Source organism: Zootoca vivipara, chromosome 12 (genome assembly GCF_963506605.1).
Source record: "Zootoca vivipara chromosome 12, rZooViv1.1, whole genome shotgun sequence".
Lineage (NCBI taxonomy): Eukaryota > Metazoa > Chordata > Lepidosauria > Squamata > Lacertidae > Zootoca > Zootoca vivipara.
In genome coordinates this window covers 40820745-40848551 of record NC_083287.1, presented here as the reverse complement: position 1 = coordinate 40848551, position 27807 = coordinate 40820745, and the positions used below count along the sequence as shown (strand labels likewise).

The window sequence follows — 27807 nt, the reverse complement described above, 5'->3', positions numbered from 1 at the left end:
ACTGCTCCAGCCGCCTTTCAACCCCCCCAGGCCCCAGCTGTTTGTCGGCGCTTTGTCGGCGCGGCGCTTCAGCAGCAAGGTCCCGCTGCTGGGTCCCGCTGGCTGGGGCGCTCGGCGCGCCACATGACGAGGTCTGGCGGGCCGGATTTGGCCCCCGGGCCTTGTGTTTGACACCCATGCTTTAATGTGAAGTTATTTGTTTTAAATAAACTGTTGTACTTGGGTACTAGCCAAAATACAAGTCTCTACTCGTCAGGAGTCCTGAATGTTTTGAAATCCTTTGGTATTTAATTCTCAATTCTTGAAGAACTACTCCACCTTGCAGGTTATGAGCATGTGGAAAAACATGATGTGTAAGAAACATTTTGAATTGTTTTTCAACACAGAAGAATCTGTCAAAGTTTTCTATATTCTTGTACCATTATGTATTTCAACATTAGCATCCTTTACAGATCAAAGGCCACTTTGATACTTAAGGATTCTTACAGAATGCAAAATGTATCTATAGCTTGATTTGCCATTAAATGATCGTATTTAGTATTAAGAATTCAATTTATTCAGTCAGTATTTACAATATTTACAAATTGAATTTTCTTTTTAATTAGACCTATTTAAGTTAATGATAGCTGATCATGTCTGTTTACTTCAGTGGGCCTACTACTCTGAGTAGGGAGCTTCAGTCCAATATAGGAAAAGAGGTGGTAAGGGAAACCTAACTACATAAATTCAGATTCCTGGGGCCTGATGAGCTGCACCTAAGGGTACTAAAGCAGCTTGTAATCTCAGAGCTTTTGTCTATAAGCTTTGAGAATTTTTTGAGGACAGGTGAGGTCCTGATATCTGACCCATTGGAGAATGCATCTCTATAAGGTTCTGCTGGATCACCTAGCTTTCAGAATGATTATCTTTTATATCCTTCTGGAACGCCTAGCTGTAATGGAGCAGCTGGCACTGTTTAGTGGTGGTTTGGTATCAGAAGTGGTGCAGGGTAACTCCTGTTAGACAGCTTGGTCACTAGTGTGTGGTTTTCCACAGGTTTCTATTGATTTTTTCATTCTATTTGACCAGTCTGCCTGAAACCTAAGGGGGAAGTTGGCCGGGGCTTTGCTTTGGAGTTCAGTATTGTCAGCTTATGAACTACAGCAAATTGTTTTCTCCTCATCACAAGCCAAGGCTGATATTCTGAATTAGTGTGTGATATAAGTAATGGACTGGATGAGGGTGAACAAAGTAACTTAACCCAGACAAGGCAGAAGTGCTTCTTGTAGTCAGTAGAAACAAAGATCAGGGCATTTGAGTTGACCGTATTTTTCGCTCCATTGGATGCACCTAGTTTTTAGAGGAGGAAAACAAGAAAAAATATATATTTTGCTTTCTTGAATTGTCCTAGGCATAGCAGCCAACACCTAGAGGGCTAGGTGTCTTTGCCCCCCCCCCCAAAAAAATTAAATATTTGAGGAAGCCTCTTTTGCAAAGGGGGAAAGCTCCATATATTTTTTTACAATCAGCTCAAAGTTGTGCAGCTTTTTTTGCAAATGGGAAAAGCCCCATTTTTGGGGGGCGGGGTCAGCTCAGAGTTGTGCATCTTTTTTTGCAAAGGGGGGAAAGCTCTATTTTTAAGGATCAGCTCAACGTTGCTGAGTTTCCTTGCAAAGGGAAAAAAATCCTGTTTTTATGGGGTTCAACTCACAGTTCTGCAGTTTCTGTAGTTGTAGTCCAAAATATTGGAAAGTGTCAGGCTGGGGAAGGCTGCTTTGAGCCATAGTCTGAAGAACTGGGAACTACATTTGAACACAAGATCTCTAACTATAGCTTACAGGAAATGGGAACCAGCCTTTTTAATGTGTCCTCCCTTCTCTCTATAGAGCAAATTTCCACCTTGTCTACAGTGGGCATGAAGGTTGATGGTTTACTTAATTATAGTTAAGGGTGAGAGAAGGTCAGTTTTGCTCCAGGAAGGAGAAGGGTTGGAGAGGAGAAGTTTTGAGAGGCTGGCCACCAGTTTCCTTATTTTGTTTAGAAGAGAGCCATCAAAACATCTGCACTAACCCACCCTGTTGATACTATGATTATTTGGTTACTTTAGTAACTGTTAAGACAGTTTCACTTGAGAGATGAAAATTTTTACCTTCCTCTTTAAAAGACTATATCAACAAGCACAGTAAACCAATAAACAAAATAAAAAATATTTAAAAAATGGACTTGGCCAACTTATTAGCTAATTCTTTTGTTGCTGTTGGTAGTGGTGGTGGTCTTTTGCTACTATTAGTGACAGATTTTGACTTGCTTTGTGCTGTTCCTAGTTACTTACTAATCCTGTAATTGTGAGTTTAACATACTGTAAATTCGTATAACCTGTAAATCTTAATGGTAGAATTTTTGACAAAAGTAATGCTTGTATTTTCTCACATTGAGGGGACTTTTTTCAAAGAGGCAGTTTTAAGAAATTTAAAATACCCCAATAATAATAATAATAATAATAATAATAATAATAATAATAATAATAATAAATAATGTGCATTGTGGTTTTCAACTTTTCTGTCTTTTTCCTCTTCTAATTTTAGGAACATCATCTCCAGCGGGCCATTTCAGCACAGCAGGTATATGGCGAGAAGAGGGATAATATGGTTATACCAGTCCCGGAAGCGGAAAGTAATATTGCTTATTATGAATCTATATACCCTGGAGAATTTAAGATGCCAAAGCAGCTTATTCACATACAGCGTGAGTATATCTCTACATCTAAACTCCACAGGTGACTTTGGTTTGGGTTTCTTGGGCAGTGACATCCTTACTCTTGCTTTCTGGAAAAGTAACTTTGTGAGTTTGTAGTTTCAAGATGACAAAAGGTGCTGTGATACCTTGAAATTTACTTTCTCAAAACAATGTTAATACTTTACTTTTTTATTACACAATATTGCATACTAAAATAATTTGGCAGAAACTATAAATTTTAAATATTGACTCCAGTAATGATAAACAGTTTTCATTGACTAAAGTAATATACAGTGGTACCTCGGTTTTCCAACTTAATCCGTTCTGGAAGACCGTCTGAGTTCTGAAACGTTCGAAAACCAAAAACTCGATAGCCAACAGCTAGGCCTCAGGATCTTGCGCTCAGCGGAAGCCACGTGGCACATTTGACTTCTGAGGTGTTTTTGAAAACCGAAGCATTTACTTCTGGGTTTATGGCGTTTGAAAACCAAAATGTTTGTCAGCGGAGACGTTCGAAAACTGAGGTACCACTGTACTTGCAAGAAAGTATTATCATGTCTGGTCACAGAAGACAGCGCAGGAGAATGAGAAATGTCATATAGGAGTGGAGCTACTTCATAATTGGCATCTTATAAATGAACTGTTGAGAAACGTAGACTAGGGTGAGGTTTCCCAGCATTGATTATGCCCACTTCTGTTTTACATTCCCATTTGATTTTGGGTGCAGTGGTTGGCATTGTAAGAGGTGTCTCAAGTTTACCTTGGTTTGGATTGGGTGAATAATCTGGTATTGAACACAGGTAAAACTAAAGCTGTGTTGGGGGTGGGGTAAGTGATCTTGAATGTATAGTTGTAATTGATGCATTGAATTGCTGTGAAAGAGCAGGTCTGTTTCCCTGGGAGTGCTTTTGGCCAGAGAATCCGTTTTCATTGATATCTCTCATGTTGATTGCTTCTCTTCCCCAAAGCATGAGAACTAGGATAAATTGCTGTTCTTTACTCAGTGGAGTTTCCTATGATTGTTCAGCAACCATAGCTAGTACAGAATGTTGTGGCTTCAATCCTTTGAGGGGCAGGCCAATGATATAAAATCTTGTTTTCCTGTAGATTGATAAACCTTGCACCTTCTGCAATAATAAATTTCCAGGCTTCACTGGAAAAAGATTTGGATTTGCAGGGTGTGTGTGTGTGTGTGTGTGTGGTGTTCATTGAAGGCAGGTGAACGGTAGTTATATTTGTCTTAACTTTACTGTAAGTATCTGAAATTAGGGTGATTTGTCTGTTAGCACAACTACAGTGGTTTCCAGAAAAGTAGCATGTTTGTTATGCGTAAACCTACCACTGTTTCTAAGGAACCCTAATGTGGTGTTGCTTTTTCCTATTGGAGACAAACTATTGACCACCTCTGTGAGTGTGTGTGATTCAACTATGGTTGATAGAGTAGAGTTGTCTCCTGGGATTATTTACCGCCACCACACATACACAAGTGTCCTTAGTTGTTTAGCTTCTGCTACTATAGGGGCAGGCAACCAGTGAGCCTGGGAATTTTCCATTTTGCTTCCAGCATAATTTTATAGTCTCAAGAATGCACTATAACTCCTTTTTTGCTTCTGACTTGGAGAAAGTATCTAGAGTTCAGAGTATCATACTTAAGATGATGCAAATAATCAGCTCTTCGTGCCTAATTGATTCAGTGGGTGAAGTCCACATTACAAGACTTCTGCCTATAGTCATTTCAGGATACGGTTTTAATTAAATTTTTGTATAACTTGACAAGAAAGTACTGTAGGCCAGTTATCCCAAGTCGACATTGTCAGGACGCTGTAAAGAAAATTGTGTTAGTATTCCATGTTACAGGAACATGTATGCAGATTTCTAAATTGAAATTGACCTTTTAAAAGAGGATATTTATTTTAACTTGGTCTCCGTAAAAACCAGTACTTAAACTGAACTACTGTATTTTTCTGCGTATAAGTCTACTTTTTAACCCAGGGAAATCTTCTCAAAAGCCGGGGGTCGTCTTATACACCGGGTCGTATTTCTTATATGGCGAGTATATCCCAAACTCTAGATTTTAACTGGAAAAGTTGGGGGTCGTCTTATACGCCCAGTCTTATAAGCCGGAAAATACGGTAATCTCTTTTTAAAGCTCCTGAAACATTATGTTCAGACATAACAATACGATGGCTAACAACTGCATGAGCAAACCTAGCTCCCTCTCTCATGGCCACAGCTCAGTATGGAAGCACCATAGTTTAAACCACAGGCTTTGCTTTCAAAATGTTCCAGTATCAGTTAGTGGCATCTCCAGGCAGAGGTGGGAAAGACTTCTGTCTGAAACCTCTGTGAGTTGCAGCAGTGAGTTGTCACTGATTACAGTAAAGAGCTAAATGGAATAATGGTTTGACATGGTATAAGGCAGGGGTCAGCAAACTTTTTCAGCAGGGGGCTGGTCCATTGTCCCTCAGATCTTGTGGGGTGCCGGACTATATTTTGAAAAGGAAAATGATGCAAGAGCACCATGAGCCCGGTAGCTGCTTACCTGTGTCTTGCAAGCAGCAGGGGATGGCGGAGGGACAATGAGTGTCGTGCAAAAGGGCTCCAGAGAGGGGCTGCTTTAAATGGCGGCTGCTCGAGTGCTGCTGCTGCTGCTGCTGCTGGCACCAACAAAGCCCAGTCCCCTTTCTCCTCTAGGCAGGGCAGGGAGAAGCCAGGAGGAGGGAGGGAGGAGGTGGAGGCACTGCCATGGGAGGGAGAGGGAAAGAAAATGTGTGCTGGCAATCCACACAGCAAATTCCCGGACCATCCGTGGGTTGGATCCAGAAGGCAATTGGGCCTGATCTGGCCCATGGGCCTTAGTTTGCTGTTGACCCATAAGGTATGTCATAAAACATTTTCATTTAGACTGGAATTGTGGCTGAACACTAACTGATTAGGTTCAGTGGGCCAGCGTTATAACCCATGGTTTGAAGTTCATTTGTTTTGAAACTAATCATAATTATTTTAAGCCTAGATATGGGAGAAGTGAGGGTGAAGTGTAGGCCTGGAAGGAAACAAGGCCTGTTCATGTGATGCTTAATTATGCTTGAGCATTATACCCCAATTTGGCCAATGTCCAAATAGCCGTCTACCCTGCCTTACCTCTTTTCTCCCCAGAACACCTGAGAACAAAAGCATAAAACATACTTTTCCCCCTCCAGCTTTTAGTTTGGATGCAGAGCAGCCAGACTATGACTTGGATTCAGAAGATGAGGCCTTTGTGAATAAGCTGAAGAAAAAGATTGATATTTCTCCTTTGCAATTTGAAGAAATGATAGATCGGCTGGAAAAAGGCAGTGGTCAGCAGGTATAGCATTGTTTCAGATACTTGAAAGCATTTATGTAGGTTTGCTAGAAAATTTTGAATTTAAAAGAAAATCTTAAGCAAATTTGCATATGTTAATTTTCAACTGAAAATGTTTAGAGCTTGCATCAGAAAATTTTATGGTGTTCTAGAGCAGGGTGGGGGAACCTGATGCCCTCCAGATGTTGTTTAGCCAGTTCTCAGCATCCCCAACTATTATCTTGACTGGGGCTGCTGGGCATTGGAGTCCCAACAACTACTGGAGGGTAACAGTTTCCCATCCCTGCCCTGTTTGTTTTACTTGTATTTATTAAATAACTAAAAACGTTGAATCTGAGAAATTTGCCTAATAATGCATTTACATTTGACATATATTCATTGTTACTAATGAACATATGGGTTGTATCCAACAAAGTTCTTCTTAGAGAAACCCGATAGATGGATACATCTGATCTAGGCCCATTAATTTTAATCTCATTGGGTCTACTCAGAGTAGAGCTAACATTGCATGCAACTCTATGAAATGAAAACGTTTTCTACATAAAAAGTAAAGTACGGTCCGAGTCAGGAAATGCTGGCTCCACATCACTGTTTGAAACTGTTACAACTGTTGCAAAATAAATAAATGTAACAAAAGTGACACACTTGTGTTTTACTTTTAGCCAGTCAGCCTGCAGGAGGCCAAGCTACTCTTGAAAGAAGATGATGAACTGATTAGAGAAGTATATGAGTACTGGATTAAAAAGAGGAAAAACTGTCGAGGTCCATCTCTTATCCCAGCAGTAAAACAGGAGAAGCGTGATGGTTCCAGTACAAATGATCCTTACGTTGCATTTAGAAGGCGAACAGAAAAGATGCAGACTCGTAAAGTGAGTGTGTTTATATTTATATGACCTCTTTGAACACTATTTAGAGCTTGCCTCTGCAAGAGAAATAAGGATAATGGATAGTGTTATGGCCCAGAAGAGTTTGTGTTTGTGTTTATAAAAATGCAGGTGTCTTTGTGGTCTGTGTGACTATTTATTTATTTTGCAGAATCGAAAAAATGATGAGGCATCATATGAAAAGATGCTTAAGCTGCGTCGGGATTTGAGTCGTGCAGTAACAATTCTAGAGATGATAAAGAGACGGGAAAAAAGTAAGAGGGAGTTACTGCATTTAACACTGGAAATTATGGAAAAGAGGTAAAGAATGTCTATTGATTTTTTTTTTTAAAAAAAGTATTGTTAATATTGCTATTAAATACAAAGAATAGAGATAATGTTCTATTTATTTATTTTTAAAAAAGTTTCTAGCTAACTTTCTAGTCCTAACCTTACTTACTTGGTAGTAAGCTCCATTGAAAACAAGAGGACTTACTTTCAAGTAGACATGGTTAGGACCGCACTGCAATATCATAAAGGTCTAACTCTGTCATAGGGTAGGTAGCTTTTTCTGTATGGAAAGTCTTCTTAAATGCAGCTCTTTTTTGCATGTTCACTATTTGTATCTTAGTACTGTTATTTAACATTATGAATCTGGTAGTGAACCTCACTTCTAGTCACAAAGCAATGCCATATTTTCATGAGAGGCCACCTGCTTTGTTGGAGTGACTGTGAGTGACAAATGTATTCATCAGTTGGTTACAATTTCACTTGGATGGAATGCTGGTTTATACCTAGAACCAGTCAATATTAATGAGCTTTCCTTTTACAAGTTGAGAAATAACGTGGGGTTACAAATCATAAACTTGTGGCATTATGCATCCTGACATTTTCCCCAGTTATGGTTCTCAGTGTGTAAGAACAAAACGGTAGCTCCTTCTTAGATAGTTTGCTCCAGTTCACATGCTTTTTGCTTGATATCTTTGATAAGTCTTGTTATTTTGAGGGGGACAAGGTTAACAAATTGTTACTGACCCCGATTCAATCCCTGACAATTCCAGTTAGGGCTAGAAAAGATTCCTGCCTAGAGACAGTCGCGAGCTTCTGCTGGGCAGAACAAGCATTACTAGATGCACCAATAGTCAGGCTTTGTATGAGGCAGGTTCCTATCTTTTTGAAGCACACCTTTTGTAATTTTGAAACTGAGGCAAGCACAATGCAGATGTCTAGAATTATATACCAACTGAGAAGAAAAATACTTCTTTTTAAAAAAGATGTTGATTTGTTGATGGATGAGAGGCTGAAGTGAAGGCAGTACCGTATTGTGAAAAAGAGAGAGGAGCAAAGGGGATTTGAGGCTGGCATGTTTCTGTAACTGTTGTACATGTTGATGATTTCTTGGAAACTTCAGGAAAATATATTAAATTTTGTAATAGAAGCACTTTGAAATGGACTATTCTCAGTGCTAAAGGAATTCAGTTTGTTGCATGGTGTCCGTTGTAGACATTTGTGGCATCAATTGAGAAAAACCATCATGTCATAATCTACTTTTCTTGAACTAATCCAGTGATATTGGCTGGGTAGATAATACTGACTGAAAATAAACATTTACCGGTACCACCTAATTCCCTCACTTCTAATCCATTTGCTGAAATTGTGACTTAAGAATTTTGGAAGCTGTTGTAGTGTTCTATAACAGCTTTCCCCAACCTGTTCCCCTTTAATGTTTTGGCCTACAATTCCCCATGAGCCTCAGCCAGCATGGCCAATAGGTGTCGTCCGAAACATATTGGGGGCAACAGGTTGAGGAAGACTATAGAAGTATTTTGTCTGTGTAAGATGAAATAATATTTGTATTTACTGGATAATAAAGGATTTCACAAAGAGTAGGCATAAATATTAAAGTATTAAATGCTTAAAAAGAATTATAGCAGCTTTTTATAATATATTTTTCAGATACAATTTGGGCGATTATAATGGAGAGATCGTGTCTGAGGTAATGGCCCAGCGGCAGCCCATGAAGCCAACTTATGCTATTCCTGTTGTTCCTGTTCCTAATAGCACTCAGTTTAAACACCAAGAAAGTATGGAACTGAAGGAATTTAAAGTCAACAAGGTGATTAAATCTGAAGATATATGTACTTATTCAGCTTTTTAAAATTGGGCCAAAATGTTTAGAGTCCAAGTCTAGAATCCTAGATAACTGAAGTGTAAAGTAAATTTAATAAACATTTATCATTCCACTTTTATTATAGTTTGGTTGCCCAGGCACTTTTTATAGCCTTTTCTCAATGGGTTATCTATTTTCTTCTTGCAGCAAGAGAAAGCGGACATTATAAGACCCAAAAGAAAGTATGAGAAGAAGCCCAAAGTTGTACCTTCCTCGGCTACTGCTGCTACTCAACAGACAACTCCTGCTGCACTGCCAGTCTTTAATGCTAAAGATATGAATCAATATGACTTTCCCAGCTCTGATGAGGAACCGCTTTCCCAAGTATGACTTTCATATTTTCGACTGTAATCCTGTAACCACTTACATGTGTCTAAGCACACTGAATTCAGTGGGACTTAATTCTGAATAGAGATGTTTAGAATTGTGCCCTCAGATTCTTACCTGTGTTCTCTTCCTGTGTGTTCAAAGGTCTTATCTGGTTCTTCTGAAGCTGAGGAAGAAAATGATCCTGATGGTCCATTTGCTTTCCGTAGGAAAGCAGGCTGTCAGTATTATGCTGTAAGTTTTGAGTTTCTACAAACAAATATTACTGATATTAACAATGAAAGTAGCATTCTAAAACATTTGTTCTCAAACTTTTCTCTTCAAGCCGAATGTAGACCAAACTGGTGACTGGCCGTGGAGTACTCCTAAAGGGGGAACGTTAGGAGATGAGCGTTACAGATATTGCTTAACAACTCTTACTGTACCCCAGCGGTGCATTGGGTTTTCACGTAGACGGGTTGGACGTGGTGGAAGGTAGGCTTATTTATCTTTAAGGTGGTTAACATAAAGTTTCAATATGTTTTGGTGAGAGTGTGAAGGCAGTACAATAAAGTTCTTTTAGTTTTGCTTATAATTTTTTAATTGAAAAACAAACTAGCCCTTAAAGGATTTTTTTACTTTTACATATACCTTGGTTAAGATAATCCTCTAAATCATCTGCTGCAGGAAAGTTTGGAAGCATATGAGCAATGAAAGAATTGAGGTGGGAAAGAGGAGTCCACAAGTTATTGCCTGGCCTTGATTGCTAACCCTGTGATCAGCAGTCTAGGCCCCTTTTTCAGCACTTCAGGAAAAGGGGCTGGTGTGTCAACAACTCTCATTAAAGTAAGCTTGGGATACACTCAGAAAATTCTCTTGCTGCTTCCAGCTGTCCCTAAGCACAGCATGAGATGAGAGTCTTATTCTCTTTTCAGGAAATGAATTCAACTGGTGCTTTACTGGACAGTACTTAAGAGTTGAGAGATTGTTGTTGCCTTGGAGTGCGTCTCTTGCTGATGCGTCCTTCCTCAAGTCTTTTCCCATGTACCGAAATATGGGGGGTAGTAGACTTTGTCTCTCTTGCCTAGGCAGTCAGAAAACACGAGCCCGCTCTCTTCAAGTGTTTAAGGAGTGGGGCTCTCATTTGAGGATAGAAATAATTGCTTTCTCGATGGGGAAAAATGATCCTCATTTGTGAATGCAGATATTCTTCTCTACCAGTAGTGGGCTGGCAAGCTCTGTAAATCTTTTAACATGTCTCAGGCAATTAAGATAAAACTATTTCCACCATCAGCTAAACCTGAAGTGAAGTCACTTAATCTGCAGGCAGTCAAGCTCAGTCTAAAACTGGTGAAATATGTGCATATTTTCTTTAATATTAAACATGATGATCAAACAGCTATATTTTCAAGCATGCTTGATTTTTTCTTCTTCTTTGCACAGGCCTAAGCCATAATGCTAAACCATGGTTTGGTGCTAAATAAACAAGGCTTGAGTAACACTAGGCTTACAGGCTATTCCTTCCCCCATGCTGCTATTCCCTGCCCCAAGAAATGGTTTGAGGAAAACCATGGTCTGCCGTTGCATCTGAACAGTCAAATTCATTTGCCATAAACTGTTATCAGGAAGCAGAAAATTTTGTGCAATGAGATTCTCCAGCTTGTTCACATAGTGCCAAATCATGGCTTGGCATTGTATTTGAACAAGCTCTTTATCGTTGGTTGTGACTCATAGGCTGTCTAAAATTATTAACTTAATTTGTGCTTTTGCTTCCTTTTCTGTTTTGCCTGTTCAGTTCCTAATCAAATGTAGTAAATAAGTCTTCAAAAGACACTATGTCCTCATTTTCGCCCATTAAGAATTCTGTAGATCTGCCAGTGCTTTTAATTGCAATTTTACAGTAATTTCTTAAAGGTTTATAGAATGCATTGTGGAAAACCTGATAGCAAAAGGGTGATCCAGGAACTACATTAAAAATACTTTATTACAAATAGAAGTGACATGTTGAATGTTGAAATAAGTTATCTTATCACATTGACTTTATTTATTTAATAATAGCTTAAGTTTTTATGCTCACTTGCTCTTTCACATATGGGCCTTAACAGTATTCTTTATCCTTCAAATGTTGGATTAACAGTTGATTTGGAAAGTTTTGTGGCAAGATTCTCAAATTATTATTTCTGCTGTTTTCCCCCCATGTGGCTGCCATAAAAAGGGGTTGGGTTGTAAATTTCACTTCAGCTTGTATACTATAAAAACAACCTTCTTCCCATTTTTAGGGTGCTACTGGACCGAGCATATTCGGAGAACAACAGTGCATTTTGCCAGCTGGATTCAGAAATGCTTTCTTCACAACTACACTCGTCAATCAATCAATTTGCCAATACCTCAGAAACAAATACCTCGGACAGATCTTTCTCTAAAGACCTCAGTCAAATACTAGTCAATATCAAATCATGTAGATGGCGGCATTTTAGGCCTCGGACACCATCCCTACATGACAGTGACAATGATGAACTTTCCTATAGGAAATTACACAGGAGTGTAAATCGAACTGGCACAGCACAACCCGGGACCCAGACATGCAGTACCTCTATACAAAGTAAAAGTAGCAGTGGTTCAGCACACTTTGGTATGTTGATTTTGACAAACTTAATACTAAAGTTGCTTTTGGCAAAGATGATCCAACTTTTTAGCTCCTCCGTGTCTTTCTCAGCTAATAATTGTATTTTACATTGTGCACTTAAGTGCAGCTGCTGAAATTCTCGGCAGTATAAAGTCTGACAAATCTCTCCTTCCATGCAGAATTAATTTTGTTATGACTATTTGACATTTTTATTCATTTCAGCAATTATTTTGCTTTTTGGTTGGGATTCTCAAGATGGGATACAAAATTAAGAATTAAAATGTAGCATAAGAAGACGTCAAAACCTGAAAGATGGGGGCAGTTTAAAACCAGAGAGCCAGCATTATCCATGAAACAGCTAACCATGAAAAAATCTGCCTGCAAACTTTCTTAACTTTGACTTAAAAGTTCAACACTCTCAGATATTTCTAGTCCACCAGTGAAAAATAACTTGGCAATGGCTATTAGTTTTTCTGCTCACTTGCTCTTTCACATGAAATTTCTGCGCAAAATTTGGCAATGGCTATTAACCTAATTGGGACGTGGGTGGTGCTGTGGGTTAAACCACTGAGCCTAGGGCTTGCCAATCAGAAGGTTGGCAGTTCGAATCCCCGTGACGGGGTGAGCTCCTGTTGCTCGGTCCCAGCTCCTGCCAACCTAGCAGTTCGAAAGCACCTCAAAGTGCAAGTAGATAAATAGGTACCACTATAGCGGGAAGGTAAACAGTATTTCCATGTGCTGCTCTGGTTCTCCAGAAGCGGCTTTGTCATGCTGGCCACATGACCTGGAAACTCTACACTGGCTCCCTTGGCCAATAGAGCGAGATGAGCGCCGCAACCCCAGAGCCGGTCACGACTGGACCTAATAGACTGGACCTTTATTAGCTGGACCTTTATTAGCCTAATAGACAGTGATGCCATACACACCTGCTGCACCAGATCTTAAGGAACTCATCAAATTTTACAAAAAGAAAATTATTCCCCTGAAATAACACATGTGGTATACCGAAGCTTAAACTTTGAAGTCCATTGTTTAGAATAACAGGTATACAGCTTAAGAAAATCAATACTATCAGTAAGTAAAATAAATTGTTTTTCCAAAATGTACACTTGTACCAGGTGAACAGCTTGAAGATATGGGTACTGCTATTCAAATAGCTGTCCTACAGAATGATTTCTGGAAGTAGTTGCCAGAATTGAAGATTTGCTGATTCACTGTGTAACTTGCAAATAGATAATACGGTAGCTGTGGAATGTTTATGGTGTGATCATAGTATATAGTACTTGTTTCTTTCTGATACAAGACTCCCAGAAGTCAACCATGGTATTTAACTTCTGTTGAACTCTTCAGTAGCAATGCATGTTTGTCTCTTTGAAAGAAAAGAAAAAAAGCACTCTACCATTGTGGAATAAAAGAATATCAACAATTTTGTCCCTAGCAATTTTATTAAGATATTTGATTATCTAATTACATTAGTCATTCATGGCATTTATCATCAATATTTATTATGTCTAGTCATTCAAAGTAGTGTTGAACCTAGATAAAGTTTTATTAGTGTTTTCCTTACTCCATTAGGGCCAAATTCTAATACTGTAGTGAAGAGAGTTTGTAATGCAAATATGGTCCCAAATATGTACTTGTGTGGTCACTGCCGCATAGTATTAGGCTAGCACCTAGTGACCTACCAAACCAAATGTATCCCAACAGCCGTGTCTTACTATTCATAAGCAGCAACATCAGGATTTGGTGGACTGTGCATGTTTGTTTTGATGAGTCAGTCACAAATTCTATTGGGCTGCTTTAAGGGAACCAAATTATGTACAGGCAGTGACTGTTTTAGGTGTGTCCAAATGATGTGTGGGTACTTTTGGACCTGGAAGAGGGCAAAACGGGAGCAGGACATGCTTATGCACGCTCTGCTGACATGCACAGGGCCAGGAACGGAACCCCTGTGCAAAATGGTTGTTGCCTGTACAATGTGCAGGACCAGGTTCATCATACCTGGAATACCAACCTCTGTTATACTTAGCATTATGGCTGCGGCATTCCTTTGCTTTTTAAGGTTCACTGAGCAAATCATAAGTGTGGTCATTAACTTCAGAGTTTCCAGTTGCAAAAGTATATTGTATTAAAAGGAAATGATTTCCAGCCATAGAAATCAACTGTGTCTTTGGATAGCTGCTGGAAATCTTTATACAGTAGTTGTCTACTTACCAAACGTTAGCACCCACATGAATAAATATTTAGTCTTACCATGCCTTTGACTGTAGTTGTAACAAGTGTCTCTGGTTTGCCCAAGCAATAGTTGCCTATATTTGCTGCTGTGAAAATTTAAATCTAAAAGTTGATAGTAAGGTCTGAGGTTCTTTGAAGTCTTAAGATAAATGTTATCTAGGAACGATTCATAGATTCTTGAGATTGGTACAGTTGGCTAGCTTTGATGCAGCTCCATAGCCATGGTTTGATCATTGAGTCCAAGCCTTGTTAACTATTCACTCCACCCCACCCCCTGCCGTATTCATTTATTTTTCTTCCTAAAAATTCTTTATAGTCTATGTATTATGTTACATTTAGTTTCCACAGCCATGAATCCTTCTGAAGTAGCCAAATATGCAAAGAGATTCAGGGCAGCCTTTTGGAAATATGGTGTGCATTGAGCTCTCTGCAGTTTAGCTTCTTAGCTGAAGCTTAGCTAACACTATAGTCGGTGACTAATAGTAAAAACCATGATGGTGGATGAGTAAGCCTCCTTTGCCCTTGCAACTCGATGGTTGTGCTTCGATCATTTTCTTAAAAGGTTAGGCTTGAGAGGAGAGCCTTTGTTGACAAGTAAAGAGCTACTTGGGTTGTATTTTTGTTTAGAGTGCTGGTTAGAAAAAATTAACACTAGAGAAATTTTGTTGAATATGGGAAGAAGCTTGTCAGGTTACTGCAATAACCTGTATAGATAAGGACAGCTTCACTGTTGCATTCTAGACTTGTTTCAGTTCACCCTAAGGTGGAACATTTGCTGCCTAGACAATTTGCCATGGTAGAGAGCAAATTAGCATGATGAGTTGGGGATACTTCCTACTACAGTAATCTAATTGTGTGGGAGTCTGTGTTCTCTGTAGCAGTGATGATGGTGGATTTAAGAGTGGATCTGCTGAGCTTCAGAAGGAGACAGTATTTCTAATAATCTATGTATTGTTATTAATGTAACTTTTCACAGCAGAGCAATCCAATCAGACGTTCCCCACATGCTTGCAGATCAGAAGACAACTCCCAAACAGATTATGTATTTATACAGATTATGAAATGCAGTTCTGATGCCCATAAACTTACTTTGCAGGGGGGTGGAGTCTAAAAAATATGTACAGAGTTTTTGGTGTTCTTCCAAAACATTGGCACAAAGTGAGATAGGACAAACCTATTATTAAAGTCCTAGAAAAACTGAAGTAGAACAAAATTAGGCTGCTTAGTCCATCCCTTATGGGAAGACTGTACATACCGGTACACTATTTATACAGAAAGGAAGAAAATTAAATCTTCATAATATTATAGCTTAAATCTGAGATGTGGCCATTTTAGCAAGCCTACTGTTGGATGGAAATTCTGATTATAATCTGATAGTCCTTTTATTACTGTATCATGTGACAACTGAGCACTTTGAAGGGAAACTCCTTTTTAAGTAAAAGGATGTGCATGTTGTATAGCTATGCATTGAAGGCTAGGTGCCTTTTTGACTATATCATTTATTGTGTTTTACATTAAACTACGGTATGAATATTTTAAGTTTTTCATATAAAAATCTTGAATTTCTGCTGAATTTTTCCAGGAAATAGCATTGTTGAACATTAAACACTTGCATCAAAATTTCTGATCTTGTACTAGTTAGTGCCTCTTGTGACTTTCGCATAAATCCATTTATGTTAAGTGACATTCTAATACTGTCAGCAACTTCGGTGTTGGAATACAGTGGTGCCTCGCTAGACGAATTTAATTATTTCCACGGGTCAATTCTTATACTGTAACGAAAAATTCATCTAGCGAATCCCATAGGAATGCATTGAATTTTTTATTTTTGCCCATAGGAACGCATTAATTGAATTTCAATGCATTCCTATGGGAAACCGCAATTTGCTAGACGAATTTTTCGTAAAACGAATTCGTCCAGCGAGGCAACCTCCGCTCGAAAAATCCTTTCATTAAGCAAAAAATTCATTTTACAGGGCGTTCGTCTAGCGAGGCACCACTGTACTTGTAAAGCTGTTTGACAAAAATATGCATACCTTACTAATAGTGTTCCTATTTTTCCTAAAATCCAACATGTCTTCAAATAAAATGCAGAATGAAAACCAGGCTCTTGATCCTAGAAACCTCTCCATAGGGCTGGTCTGCAGCCTTATAGAGTACTAGTGTCATTCAGCCCATTCAGTAAACGGGAGCTAGCCGGGCGGGAACGGAGGGGAAGCCCTGGGACTGCACAGGCGTCGCCTCCGTCGAGCGCCCGAGGCCCACCGGCCCCTCCTCCCGCTGTCCCGAGTGGCGACGGCCTCCTCCACCTCCCTTCTCCTCCTCACCTGAGGAGAAGGAAGAGGCCTCTGCCGCCGCCTCCCGCAGTGCGCCTCAGGTAAGCGTGCCACCTCCCGCTCTCCCACCACTTTGCCCCCGCATCACTCCGCCGCAGCTCCCGCTCTTGCCCCACCCGCCAGCGAGCGCCTGAGGCCCACGGCCCCTCCTCCGCCTCCTCCCACTGTCCCGAGTGGCTGCGGTGGAGTGACGCGAGGCGGGAGAGCGAGGGGCAGCACGCTTACCTGAGGCGTGCTGTGGGAGGTGGTGGCAGAGGCCTCTTCCTTCTCCTCAGGAGAAGGGAGGTGGAGGAGGCCGTTGCCACTCGGGACAGCGGGAGGAGGCGGAGGAGGGACCGGTCTCTGCGCTCCAAGTCTCTGCGTCCAATCCCTGTGTCCGTGGGGCACATGCGCAGTAGTGTGGACACAGGGACTGGACGCAGAGACACAGGAACTTTATTATATAGGATTTTACAACTGAGAGGTGACAACTTCATTAAGTGTGTTTCTTTTTCATACATATTTTATACACACACCCCACCTCTCTCAGATGTAGATTGACTGTCATATTGCCCTGACCTCATGCACATTAGTGCAAAGTAATATGCTGACAATATTTGCTCTGCATGTGGGGGCCTTAAATTTGGAAGTGATATCAGGTGCATCCATTGGATGTCAACTACTATCATTTCCCCCCTTTTTTTGGTCTTCTACCAGCATGGTGTATTTCAGACTTCTGAGAATCCACTGTTATAACAGTGGCTTGCTTTGAGAAGCTAGAAAGTTGGGGTGTTGGGTTAAGTGTCCCAGAAACACAAGTCCCAAGCCATATTTGAGTATGTGGTATGATTACAGTCAAACCTTGGTTGTCGGACGGCCCCGTTTTTGAACGTTTCAGCTCCTGAACGCCGAAAACCCGGAAGTAAATGCTCTGGTTTCCGAACATCCGACGCAGCTTCTGCTTGAGTGCAAGAAGCTCTTGCAACCAATCAGAAGCCACAACTTGGTTGTCAAACATTTCGGAAGGGGCTTCCAGAATGGAATACATTCAATAAATGAGGTTTGACTGTATTTGATTTGTGACCATAAAATAAAGAACAACTAACTATTTAATTAACTATTTTTCTTACATTGTAAGCAATGAATGATGAAAAATTAGAAATATATTACATTAGTTTGGATACCTGAGAGCTAGTTTTGCATAGAAAAAGGCTCACTGATTTGGCGAGCACTTGTGTCTGTTGAGAACTGTTCCATAGCATTTGCATGACAATATCATAAGGCTGGCATGCCTTTTAAATCAAACACATCAACAAGTTTATCATTCCATTGGGTTGATAGAATAGAAGTGAAAATCTCTGAATTTGGGGTGGTTGTGCAGGCACTCATAACACATTTTGTATAGGTTAAATGACTTTCCCCCCATCCCATTTGTCTGGTAGCCTAATACATGGGGTTTTTTGCCAGTACGTGGCCTTTCAGAGGAATGTTAGGAAAGTAAAAACTTGTGTAGAGCTTTGAGAAGCATTATATTTTGTATAGTTTAGTGACTTGCCTGGTTTTGTAACCTTTTGTTTGTTTTACTGAATCTTTGCTGTTGAAGGTGAATTTCATACAAGAGCATTTCACACATTTCAGTCAGATTGTACTATACAGTGTAAGTGCACGCATGGGGAGGTTCTTAAACATGATCGCCATGGAGAACCAATTATAAATGCTCCTTTTACTATACAAAAGATAACTGTGACCTAAAGTATAGTAGGAAAAATGATAGATAAGTGATCTGTTTCTCAGGATTCAATTCCAACAACCATTGTCAACGAGTGTGATTGCTTGATATGAAAGGGCCTCTGTGTACTGATAGTATCAGTTGGCGTACTGCTAGTAATATTGCTCATTAAACATCATGTGCCACCTAAACTGACCAACCTGTTTAGAGTTTTTCTTGCTTGTAGCATTTCAAAAGTTGTTAAGGCATGAACTGTGGATATTGCATGGAATAGTGATTCACATTGACACATGAAGCATACGGTTGAGGTGTATTGCATCTCTAGCAGTGTTTTTCAGCTGATTCTGTAAGCTTCTCATACATTCTTGCAGCATTACAATCTTCCACAGTTAAAGGTAGATTTTGTGGCTTGCTGCTAATGATTTATTGAAGGTTTCTTGCAAGAAATTAATTCTATTATTTATGGAATTATATATTAGCTGCCCAGTAATGTGACTTATAAAATGACAGAGACAAAATATAATAAATACAATTAAAAAACAACAATTTGACATATGCATTTCCTACAAAGAGATGTAACACCAAAATCACAATATAACTACTGTATAAAATATGCAATAAATAATCAGTAGAATAAACAATATAGATTTAACATGGTGTTTAACTGCATTTAATGACTTTAACTATATGGGTAATTAGGTCTGTGTACTCATAAATGTCTTTTAATAAAGTAACAAAATAAAAAAGTTCTCAAACATATATAAAATAAGTAATTGCCACTTAAAGAAATTGCAGTTTAAACAGCAATCTGTTGCAGCAAAAGTATGCAGAGTGACAACAGCCTAACAGGAGTCTGACTAATAGAAACCTAAAAGGCTGGCTATATTAAATATGGAAATGAGTGCACTGTGCATCGAGTTTTAAAACATAACAAAATTTCTATATTGCATGCTGCAAAAGCTAAAACTTTTTCCTAACTCATTTTGCTGTTGCTGGAACTGAGGCAAACAATCTTGTGCAATTAGTTTTGAATGTAGCTCACTGCAAATAAATAGTTACCTGCTCCACAATTTCTGGATCAAATGAGCTAAGGAGATAGGCATTCATATAGAACTACAGCACTATGTAATCTTGCAACATATTTTAACTTTTGATGTGGCTCTTAAAAATGAACTGCAGCAAAAGGATTATAAAATCTGCATTATAGTTCTTTTCTGTATCAAAGCATAAAACCTGGATATCAAAACCTAAGTTTTGCAGTTTAATGAAATAATGCATCCTCTGCTTTATGCAGTTTACACTATTCATGCTTTTGCTTTATTTTACCCACTCACTAATGAACTGTGGAGCATTATAAGAGGTAGAGCTGATGGTGATACAGGCATGGGGAAGAGTTGAAATCTTCCCATTTCCTGCCTTGAGAAAGCATCACATCCAGTTATGCAGGTGTGGGAATTAAGCATGTAGAAATTATACAATTTTTGGTGTCATGGACTTCTAACTTTGTTGCTATTCAACCATCTGAAAAATGAAATGCTATCAGATACCCCCTTGGGTTTGCTCTTGAGCTATGTGGGTAGCTGCTTTAAAAAGCAGTCTCATACTTTTGCCACACAGCTCAATGGGTCGGAGTCAATGGTCATTTATTAGGAGTTTCATAGTCCAACCCCTGATGTTAAAACAGAATGTTGTCCTGTACTTGAAATTTTCCCAGCAACTTAAATAAAGAAAGCCTTGCTGAGCTTTCAACTCTTTACAAGAGTAAGTTATTGTCATTAAGAATTTACTTAGAAGAAATTGGGTGTTAATCTTTCCTCACTAATTTGTGTATGTGCAGATCTCAGAAACCAACACTTGAGTTCTTCAAAAGTGTAGGTTCCTCTACGAGGCTTCCATATAATCCATATGTAGGACATAGCCCAGAGACTTCTGAAAGGCTTGCTTGGCCTTCTATAACTCTTGAAATCCCTGAAGTCCCTGAATACATTCTGAAATTTTTGAAGCTGTAGACTGGTAGGTGTCCATTATGTCATAAATCTTAACCCCTTGGCAAAAAAAGAAGAAGTGAAAAGATTACTCATTCATGGGAGGAAATTTCACTTAAATCTCAATGAGTTGAAAGGTTACAAATACAAACATGGAGGGTGATTCAGTTGCCCTATTTGACTTGGTATTGTGCTTGCAAGGGTGAATGAAAATTCATCCTCACCAGCAAATTTAAATATACTGTATCTGGGTTTTAGCTGCCAATAATTATTTTTCAGTTAAGACTTCGTTTTCTGTACAGAATTCACTTTTACCTTTGAAAATTTTATGATTCTTAAATGTGTTGAATGTGTGTCACATGTGGCTAACACTCTAGGGGAGTTGTTTAGTGTTTCTGCATAGATGAGACTTTTAAGTAGAATTTTTCAGCATGTGTGGCGTCGCCCTTGGCTACCCTTATGGAAAATAATTTAATGTTTCGGGACTGTATCCACTGAATTCAACAATTAGTGCAAGGATGTCTGGCTGTGCAATTGGACTTCCTCTCCCCACACCTACTCCCCCCCCCCCGGTCTACTCCGGAACAAAATTGGAATACAGGGTATCTTAAGGAGCAGAAGTTCTTGCGCTAACAGGACAACTGCATTGGTTATAGCCCTTTGTTTTTAAGATGCCACATAACTTTTTCATGTGTTTGCTGTAACAAGCTGAATGCATTTATTAACCATGCTAACCATTTACTAACAAAGGTTCTTGAGGCAACTTGTAGTCTAATTAAAACAGAGCAAATAGATGAGAGTTTCTAGGGAGTGCCAAGAATATCTGCCTCCTGTAGAGTTCAGTATAATTTTAACAAGCTTAAATGCACCTATTTCCATAGGCTCAGGCAGTTTAAGAGTTCTTGTTTGAAGTGTTAAAAGGATGCACAATTGCGGTCAAAGTTCTAACCACATTTATATCTAGTGAACAGGGATCCAAAGAATTGTACCAAAGTTATTAATGCTGCAGATGGTTTTAGGCTTGTGTTTCTCAACCAGCAGCTTCACATGCCACATGGGGGAGGAATTGATTGGGCTACTCTAAACAAGCTAATTTGAACCTAACCCATATAAATGCCAGTTCGTGCTATTGTATTCCTTCAGTGTGTCATGTGAAGCTCAAGCTACACAACTAGGTAGAGAAGAAGAGATATGATTGTGAACCAGGCTGTATGCCATCACCACCACCACTGCTTGCTGACTCATTGTGTACCTATATATTACTGGAGAAATTCATTAAAAAAACTGTTGCAATTGCCACCAAATATTTATGGTTTCCTCTTTAATCTCGGCATTGGGTAGAATTTAAGAATGCAGGAATGCAAGCTGAACATCAAACTAAATCTGTTGACTGATGGGGTTGACCAGCTTGCTGGTGTACCCTTTAAGGTTATTTGTGGAGCTTGTGTATATCCTTCTTCCCATACAAATATGCAGGCTATATATATGCATAGCAATATGTTGATACAATACCTAAAAACCCCTTAACTTTATAGCAAGGAATGTCCTTTGTTTAAAAGTGTAGTTGCAAGTGAGATTCAAAATTGGTGGAAGTTGAACCCAACAGATCAGTGTCTTTGCAGGCAAATCTTGTCTTTGCAGTCTTTCATGTTTTAAATGTCTGTCCTTGTGCTTCAACCTTTATATTGTGATCTTCAGATGCAGGATGGTATGCAGATTTAATTAATAATAAAAAAATAAAATAAAAACCTGGGGAAACCCAGCCAGATGGGTGGGGTATAAATAATAATAATAATAAATTGTTGTTGTCGTTGTCGTTGTTAAATGTCACTATTTGGATAGGAGGGGGAAAACTCAAAAGCCTAGGAAATCCTCAGGTTTGTAGTAAGAGCAACACACTTGAACTTTGTGATTGTTGCCTATTGGCAACAGATTTGTAAAATGGTTTAGACTTGCAGTGTTTATAGCTGTGAATTATATTTGCTGGTCAAAAAGAGTGTGAATGTAGTAATACTCTTTAAGAGTTTTACAGATTAATACTCTTAATTTAATATGTGTATTAACTAGCATTGAGCAAAGTTGTGCACAGCTAATTTGTTTCTGGAAACTTGACAGTGGCAGAGCATTTCTTTGTAGTTTGGAGTCTGGGTTGATAAACTAGACCAGGCATCCCCAAAGTGCGGCCCTCCAGATGTTTTGGCCTACAACTCCCATGATCCCTAGCTAACAGGACCAGTGGTCAGGGATGATGGGAACTGTAGTCCAAAACATCTGGAGGGCCGAAGTTTGGGGATGCCTGAACTAGACCATGTTCTGTATAACCAGTTCCTGTTGCAGAATGTTTATTTTGATTTTGTAAGATGTTCAAAACAAAAATCTAAAGCATCCAAAATAGTCAGATTTGAGTTTTCTACCAAAAAATGGAATCAAGAAATCCTGCCAATGTGCTGTCTAGATTAGATTTATTGCCTTATTCTCTATCCTAAACCACTTTAAAAGCTGGCTGTGGGGAGTTTTTCATTAATGAAATGAAATGAAAACTGCAGCAAAATGCTATTCAGTTTCTGCTTTTAGAACTTTTCATAGATGAATAAGTGACATAACATAGTTTTCTTTGTAAATCAACATAACCAGCTGTTCTTATAGACCAGATCTTGACCCACATTCTATCTACCTCAGGTGGGTTAATTGAGGGAAACAGAATAAAAACCCCATAAAGCTTTTTTTTTAAAAAAAAAAGAATAATTTGTTCGTTTTAAAATTAAATGTTCATTTGATGGGAGGGAATGCAGGCATTATCTAAAATAGGAACGGGGGGGGGGAGTTTCAAATGGATAGTTGACAACTTTTGCTTAGTATGATGGTTGTAATATCAGCTGGTATTAAATGGGAAGCCACATTTTTATTCCTGCATAGTGTTACAAGCACACTTCCTTTTGTAAGAGCTGCTAATTGCAGCTTCTGCTGAAGTAGGAACACTGAAGATATGTACTGAACTTCAGGGCTGCACATGTTGCATTTCCATTTTAGTATAAGGGCTGTACACACGAGGTTTATGTATTTTGATATGGTATTCTCTCATTTTATATTTTGTTCAGCATTTACAGCCGAACAATACCAGCATCATCAACAGCAACTGGCACTAATGCAGAAACAGCAGCTTGCACAAATTCATCAACAGCAAGCAAATAGTAATTCTTCTCCGAACGCTTCACAGGTGAGGGAATTGTCTGTATTATGATTTATCCCTCATTTTTCCCACCAGGGTTCATCTCTAATTGCCAACTGTTGCCATAGCACCTTGCAACTAACCAGCAGGAAAGTGGCTTTCGCTCGAATCTACATCTTAGCCATACTCTAGAGTGTTTAGAAGGGACACTACAGGTGAGTATAGTAGGCACTGCCTCTGCTCCCTCCTAACAGAAAAGAGGTGATTCTGTCAGTAATGACGTGGTATACATGAACTAAAAAATGCAGATAACATCATTAATTTAGACTGCATGAAGTTGTGTGCGCGTGCGTGTGTGCGCATTCCTATCCAGCAAGTTGAATTTCAAACTTAAACCTTGCTTAATGCAAGTGCAGACACTTCGTTGTCTCTAGAAACTTAATGTATTAAGACTACTAATACCGTAAATATAAGGAATAGATCAGTGATGGGGAATCTCTGGCACTCCATCATCTGGCCATGTTGACTGGGTCTGGTGGGACGGGGATGGAGGGTTTGTAATCAAACAACATCTGTCGGGACTACAAGTTCTTTATCCCTGGCAAAGAGATTTTGGTGAGATATGTTGCACTTGGCTTATAGAAGTCTAAACAGCAGGCTGTTCTGTATTTCCAGATAAACTGTGGGCACGACTAATTGTAAAAAGGTCTTCCTTTATTGATTATAAAATTACCAGTACTTGACTTTAAAATGTATTTGTAATGCTTGCTCAGTTCTAGCAACTTCCAAGTAATATGTCAGGGCCTTTAGTGTGGCTCCAACACCATGGAGTTAATTCCCTCGAGCTTTGAAAGGCAAGGTCTATTTAAACAATAAAAATTAAGGAAGTGAAGATGCATCTGTTTATGTACACTTTTAGAGAACAAATGAGAGTCTGATCGTTTTGGTCAGGGGTCCCCAGACTACGGCCCGCGGGCCGGATGCGGCCCAATTGGCCTCCCAATCCGGCCCGTGATGACCCCCGCCGCCCGCTGCCGCCGCCCACTCTTACGGCGCGGCGGTGATCTTCAAAATCGGAAAAAAATCGCCGGAAATCCTTTGTGCACATGCGTATGGGCCTCTCCCGACCCAGAAGAGGTCATTTCCAGTGCACTTCCGGGTCGGGGGAGGCCCATACGCATGCGCACAAGCGATTTTCGGCGATTTTCTTCCGACCGTGTGCGTGTGCGCATGCGCACGGGCGCGCACTCCCCCGCCCTCCGGCCCGCCGCGCGGTCGGCGTGGCGGGCACCGGCCCAAAGCCCGGTAAGTCTGGGGACCCCTGGTTTTGGTAGTGTAGTGGTTTTGTTGTTATTTGTTTTGTTTATTCCTCTCTGCCTTTAGGAGACATGTGTCCTCCTGTGACTTTTAACATGGCTGTTTTTAAGTATGTGATATGATATAAACTAACCAGGGAGCTGTTAAAGGAAAGGTGATCCGGAGGTTTAGTAGATTCCTGTAGTAGTATATGCTTTAAAACTTGCTGTGTGGCTTCTTGATTTCCTTTTGTCCCCTTCCTTCTCTAAATCCAGTCTGTTTTCTGTTTGTTTTTCAAAGGGTTTCATTTCCAAGAAATTGGATTCTGTTAGTGCTCAATTTGCTGCTTCAGCGTTGGTTACATCAGAACAGCTCATGGGATTCAAAATGAAGGATGAAGTGGTGCTTGGAATTGGGGTGAATGGCATCATTCAAGCCTCAGGTAAGAAGCAGCAAAGATTGTTGTGACCAGATTTTGCTTTGGATGTGCATAATGGATGTGACACTGGCATTTTGGAATTATACCTCTTGTGTTTCTCTTATTCCACAGGAGTATATAAGGGCTTACACCTCAGTAGTACTACGCCTACAGCACTTGTACATACAAGCTCGTCATCAACAGCAGGTTCCACCTTGTTACAGCCTTCAAATATAACACAGACTTCAAGTTCCCACAGTGCACTGAGTCACCAAGTAACTGCTGCCAATTCTGCAACAACTCAGGTTCTGTTTGGGAACAATATTAGATTAACTGTACCCTCATCAGTTGCCACTGCAAACTCTATTACTACGCTCAATGCACGACACATACCTAGGACTCTAAGTGCTGTTCCATCATCTGCCTTAAAGCTGGCTGCAGCAAACTGTCAGGTGCCCAAGGTGCCAGCTTCATCCTCCGTGGACACAGTACCAAGGTAAGCCTTTGTGTTAGAATTCAGGTTGGCGGGGAGATAATTCACATCTGGTATTCTGTCACTGTGGCATTTGTGAGTCTGTCTCACAAGATTATCTCTGGCATACATTTGAAACCTGTCCCTAACTTCCTCTTTATGCATCTCTAGTCTAAATAGTAAAATCTTGTAGAGGCTCTTGAAATGCATTTGAAGTTGCAAGTGGAGGCTGATCATTTTTTTGTACCTAAAAATGACCAGACTCTGTAATATGAAAACTTGCATGCTTTGGATTTTACTGTGTTTAGAGTCTGATTACAGAGAGAAGAAAACGTCTTGAACAGTAAAGCTTTGTTTCATATTGTCATTAATAAATCTATTCCCCGTCCTCCTGCCCCTCCCAAATTCTAAATGTGTGAAAGTAAGCCTCATTGATCTGGATGGGATTTCTCTCTTAAATTATTGGTATCCAAGGGCTTTGCTTGATTATCTCAAGAGCTTGGGGGTTCTTTCCATATCTGAAAGTGTGTTTTGAAATTCTCTGTTTTCAAAGCAGTTTGGAAGGGGAAAGTGGGCTTGCTAGTGCTGCAATTCAGAGAAATACAGGCCCAAAGCCCAGTTGGTTCAGTGCTTCTCCAATCCTACATGTATGTCTTTTTGTGTGAGATTCACAATGCAAGAATCCATTTTTATATAAACTCCCCCCCTCATTCCTGAAGTATTACCCCCCCTCCCCCCCCTCATTCCTTTATGATAAAGTATTCTGGGATAGTATACTTCCTTTGAAAATGGAATCCTTAAGATAAAAATGTACAATAACCAAAGGAAACTTAAACAATACGTGTTAACACACAAATGCCATATTGAAGATGCAGTGGGTGTTGTGGGGTCACTTTTACAATGTTGTTAAGGGGAGAATTGACAGATTGCTTTCGTTCTGCTGTCCTTCCTGGATATTTATGGGTGTTTTGCCCCCCTCTCCCCTTTTTATTTCACAGGGAAAACCATGAAACAGAAAAGCCAGCACTGAACACTATAGCAGACAATACAGTAGCAATGGAGGTGACGTAGTTTCCATAGTAGTGGAACTTCAGCCTTTGGGAACTTGTTTAGGTGCTATGCATCAGTAGCAATTTGAATGCAAGGGATGATGGAATGCAGCCTATTGCATTTCCATGGCAGCTGTGGGGACTTGACAGCAATGCACATCTCTCATGCTTTGGTTTTTCTTTTCTTACTGTTAATAGGAAAGAATCAGCAACTGTAAATTAAGACTACAGCAATTATCTGTACAGTACTGCATATTTGTAATACCCTTGTATATATGTTACTTGAATACAGAACTGTTCATTTGTGATGCTTTGCACTTGGGGATGGGGGAGGGAGGGGAGGGAGGGAGAATTGCAACAAAGTAAGAGTGTGAGAAGTGAGATTGTATAGAGATGAAGTGTCATCACATCATGTGCATGGTGCGGAACCTGCTGTTTTATCTATTTATTGTGCCGTGTTTACAGTTTTTTGTACACTGTACCTTCATTGGTTCCTGTGCTGTAGTAAATGTGTTAGGTAGCTGTGGACTCCTTGGTATTTTGTAAATGGTATTAACATAACTTGGTTCCCCCTCTGGGTCCTTGAGTTTTCTGTGTATCATGTGAAAAATGGTGACATACATACAGAATTTTTTTAAGGCATCAGTTTAAAATGGGGAATGTACTATTCAATGGGATCTTCCTGTTTTAATATCATAAGGCAAGTAACAAGCTAAAAATGAAGTCTCATGGATTCTACCAACAGACTAGCTCACAAACACGTGTGCAGTTTCTGGTACTTAAAGCACTAAAGTTATGTTGCTGCTCTTCATACAGCCCCCTCTGTTGTCCCATTTCCTTGCACACCAAAAAAAAAAAAGGTGTCAAATCAAGTATGCAAATGGAGTCCTTACAACTGGAGTTTTTATGTTGTCTTGCCCTTTTTTTGATCACAAATTATATTTTTTTATTGTATAATTGTTAAAGACTTCATTCTTTACTTGTTAAGAAAAAGGCTATAAGGGAGAAGAATGCAGTAATTGCTGTACGTGTATCATCATTCCAGTTTCTGAAAACAGCCAGCTTTTTTTCCTTTTAAGATTCTCCAGAAGGCTGCAAGGCCAGAACCACAACTGT

The 27807-nt window shown here is 39.7% G+C and overlaps 1 protein-coding gene across 3 annotated transcripts in view; it reads left to right on the top strand.

Moving 5' to 3' along the window:
* Positions 1 to 27589, top strand: part of EPC1 (enhancer of polycomb homolog 1) — a 54886-nt gene extending 27297 nt beyond the window's left edge. For 2 of the 3 annotated variants that reach the window (XM_035128875.2, XM_035128873.2), the window contains 13 exons: positions 2565 to 2724; positions 5916 to 6061; positions 6721 to 6927; positions 7094 to 7242; positions 8878 to 9037; positions 9239 to 9415; positions 9563 to 9652; positions 9744 to 9892; positions 11677 to 12029; positions 23386 to 23504; positions 25053 to 25194; positions 25303 to 25666; positions 26641 to 27589. In XM_035128875.2, coding sequence (XP_034984766.2) covers positions 2565 to 2724; positions 5916 to 6061; positions 6721 to 6927; positions 7094 to 7242; positions 8878 to 9037; positions 9239 to 9415; positions 9563 to 9652; positions 9744 to 9892; positions 11677 to 12029; positions 23386 to 23504; positions 25053 to 25194; positions 25303 to 25666; positions 26641 to 26713 — 2289 coding nt within the window. In that variant the 3' untranslated portion in view covers positions 26714 to 27589. Of the gene's footprint in view, positions 1 to 2564; positions 2725 to 5915; positions 6062 to 6720; positions 6928 to 7093; positions 7243 to 8877; positions 9038 to 9238; positions 9416 to 9562; positions 9653 to 9743; positions 9893 to 11676; positions 12030 to 23385; positions 23505 to 23584; positions 23672 to 25052; positions 25195 to 25302; positions 25667 to 26640 lie in introns of all 3 variants that reach the window. The other variant, XM_035128876.2, reaches the window with a different exon arrangement.
* The last annotated feature ends 218 nt before the right edge of the window (positions 27590 to 27807 follow it).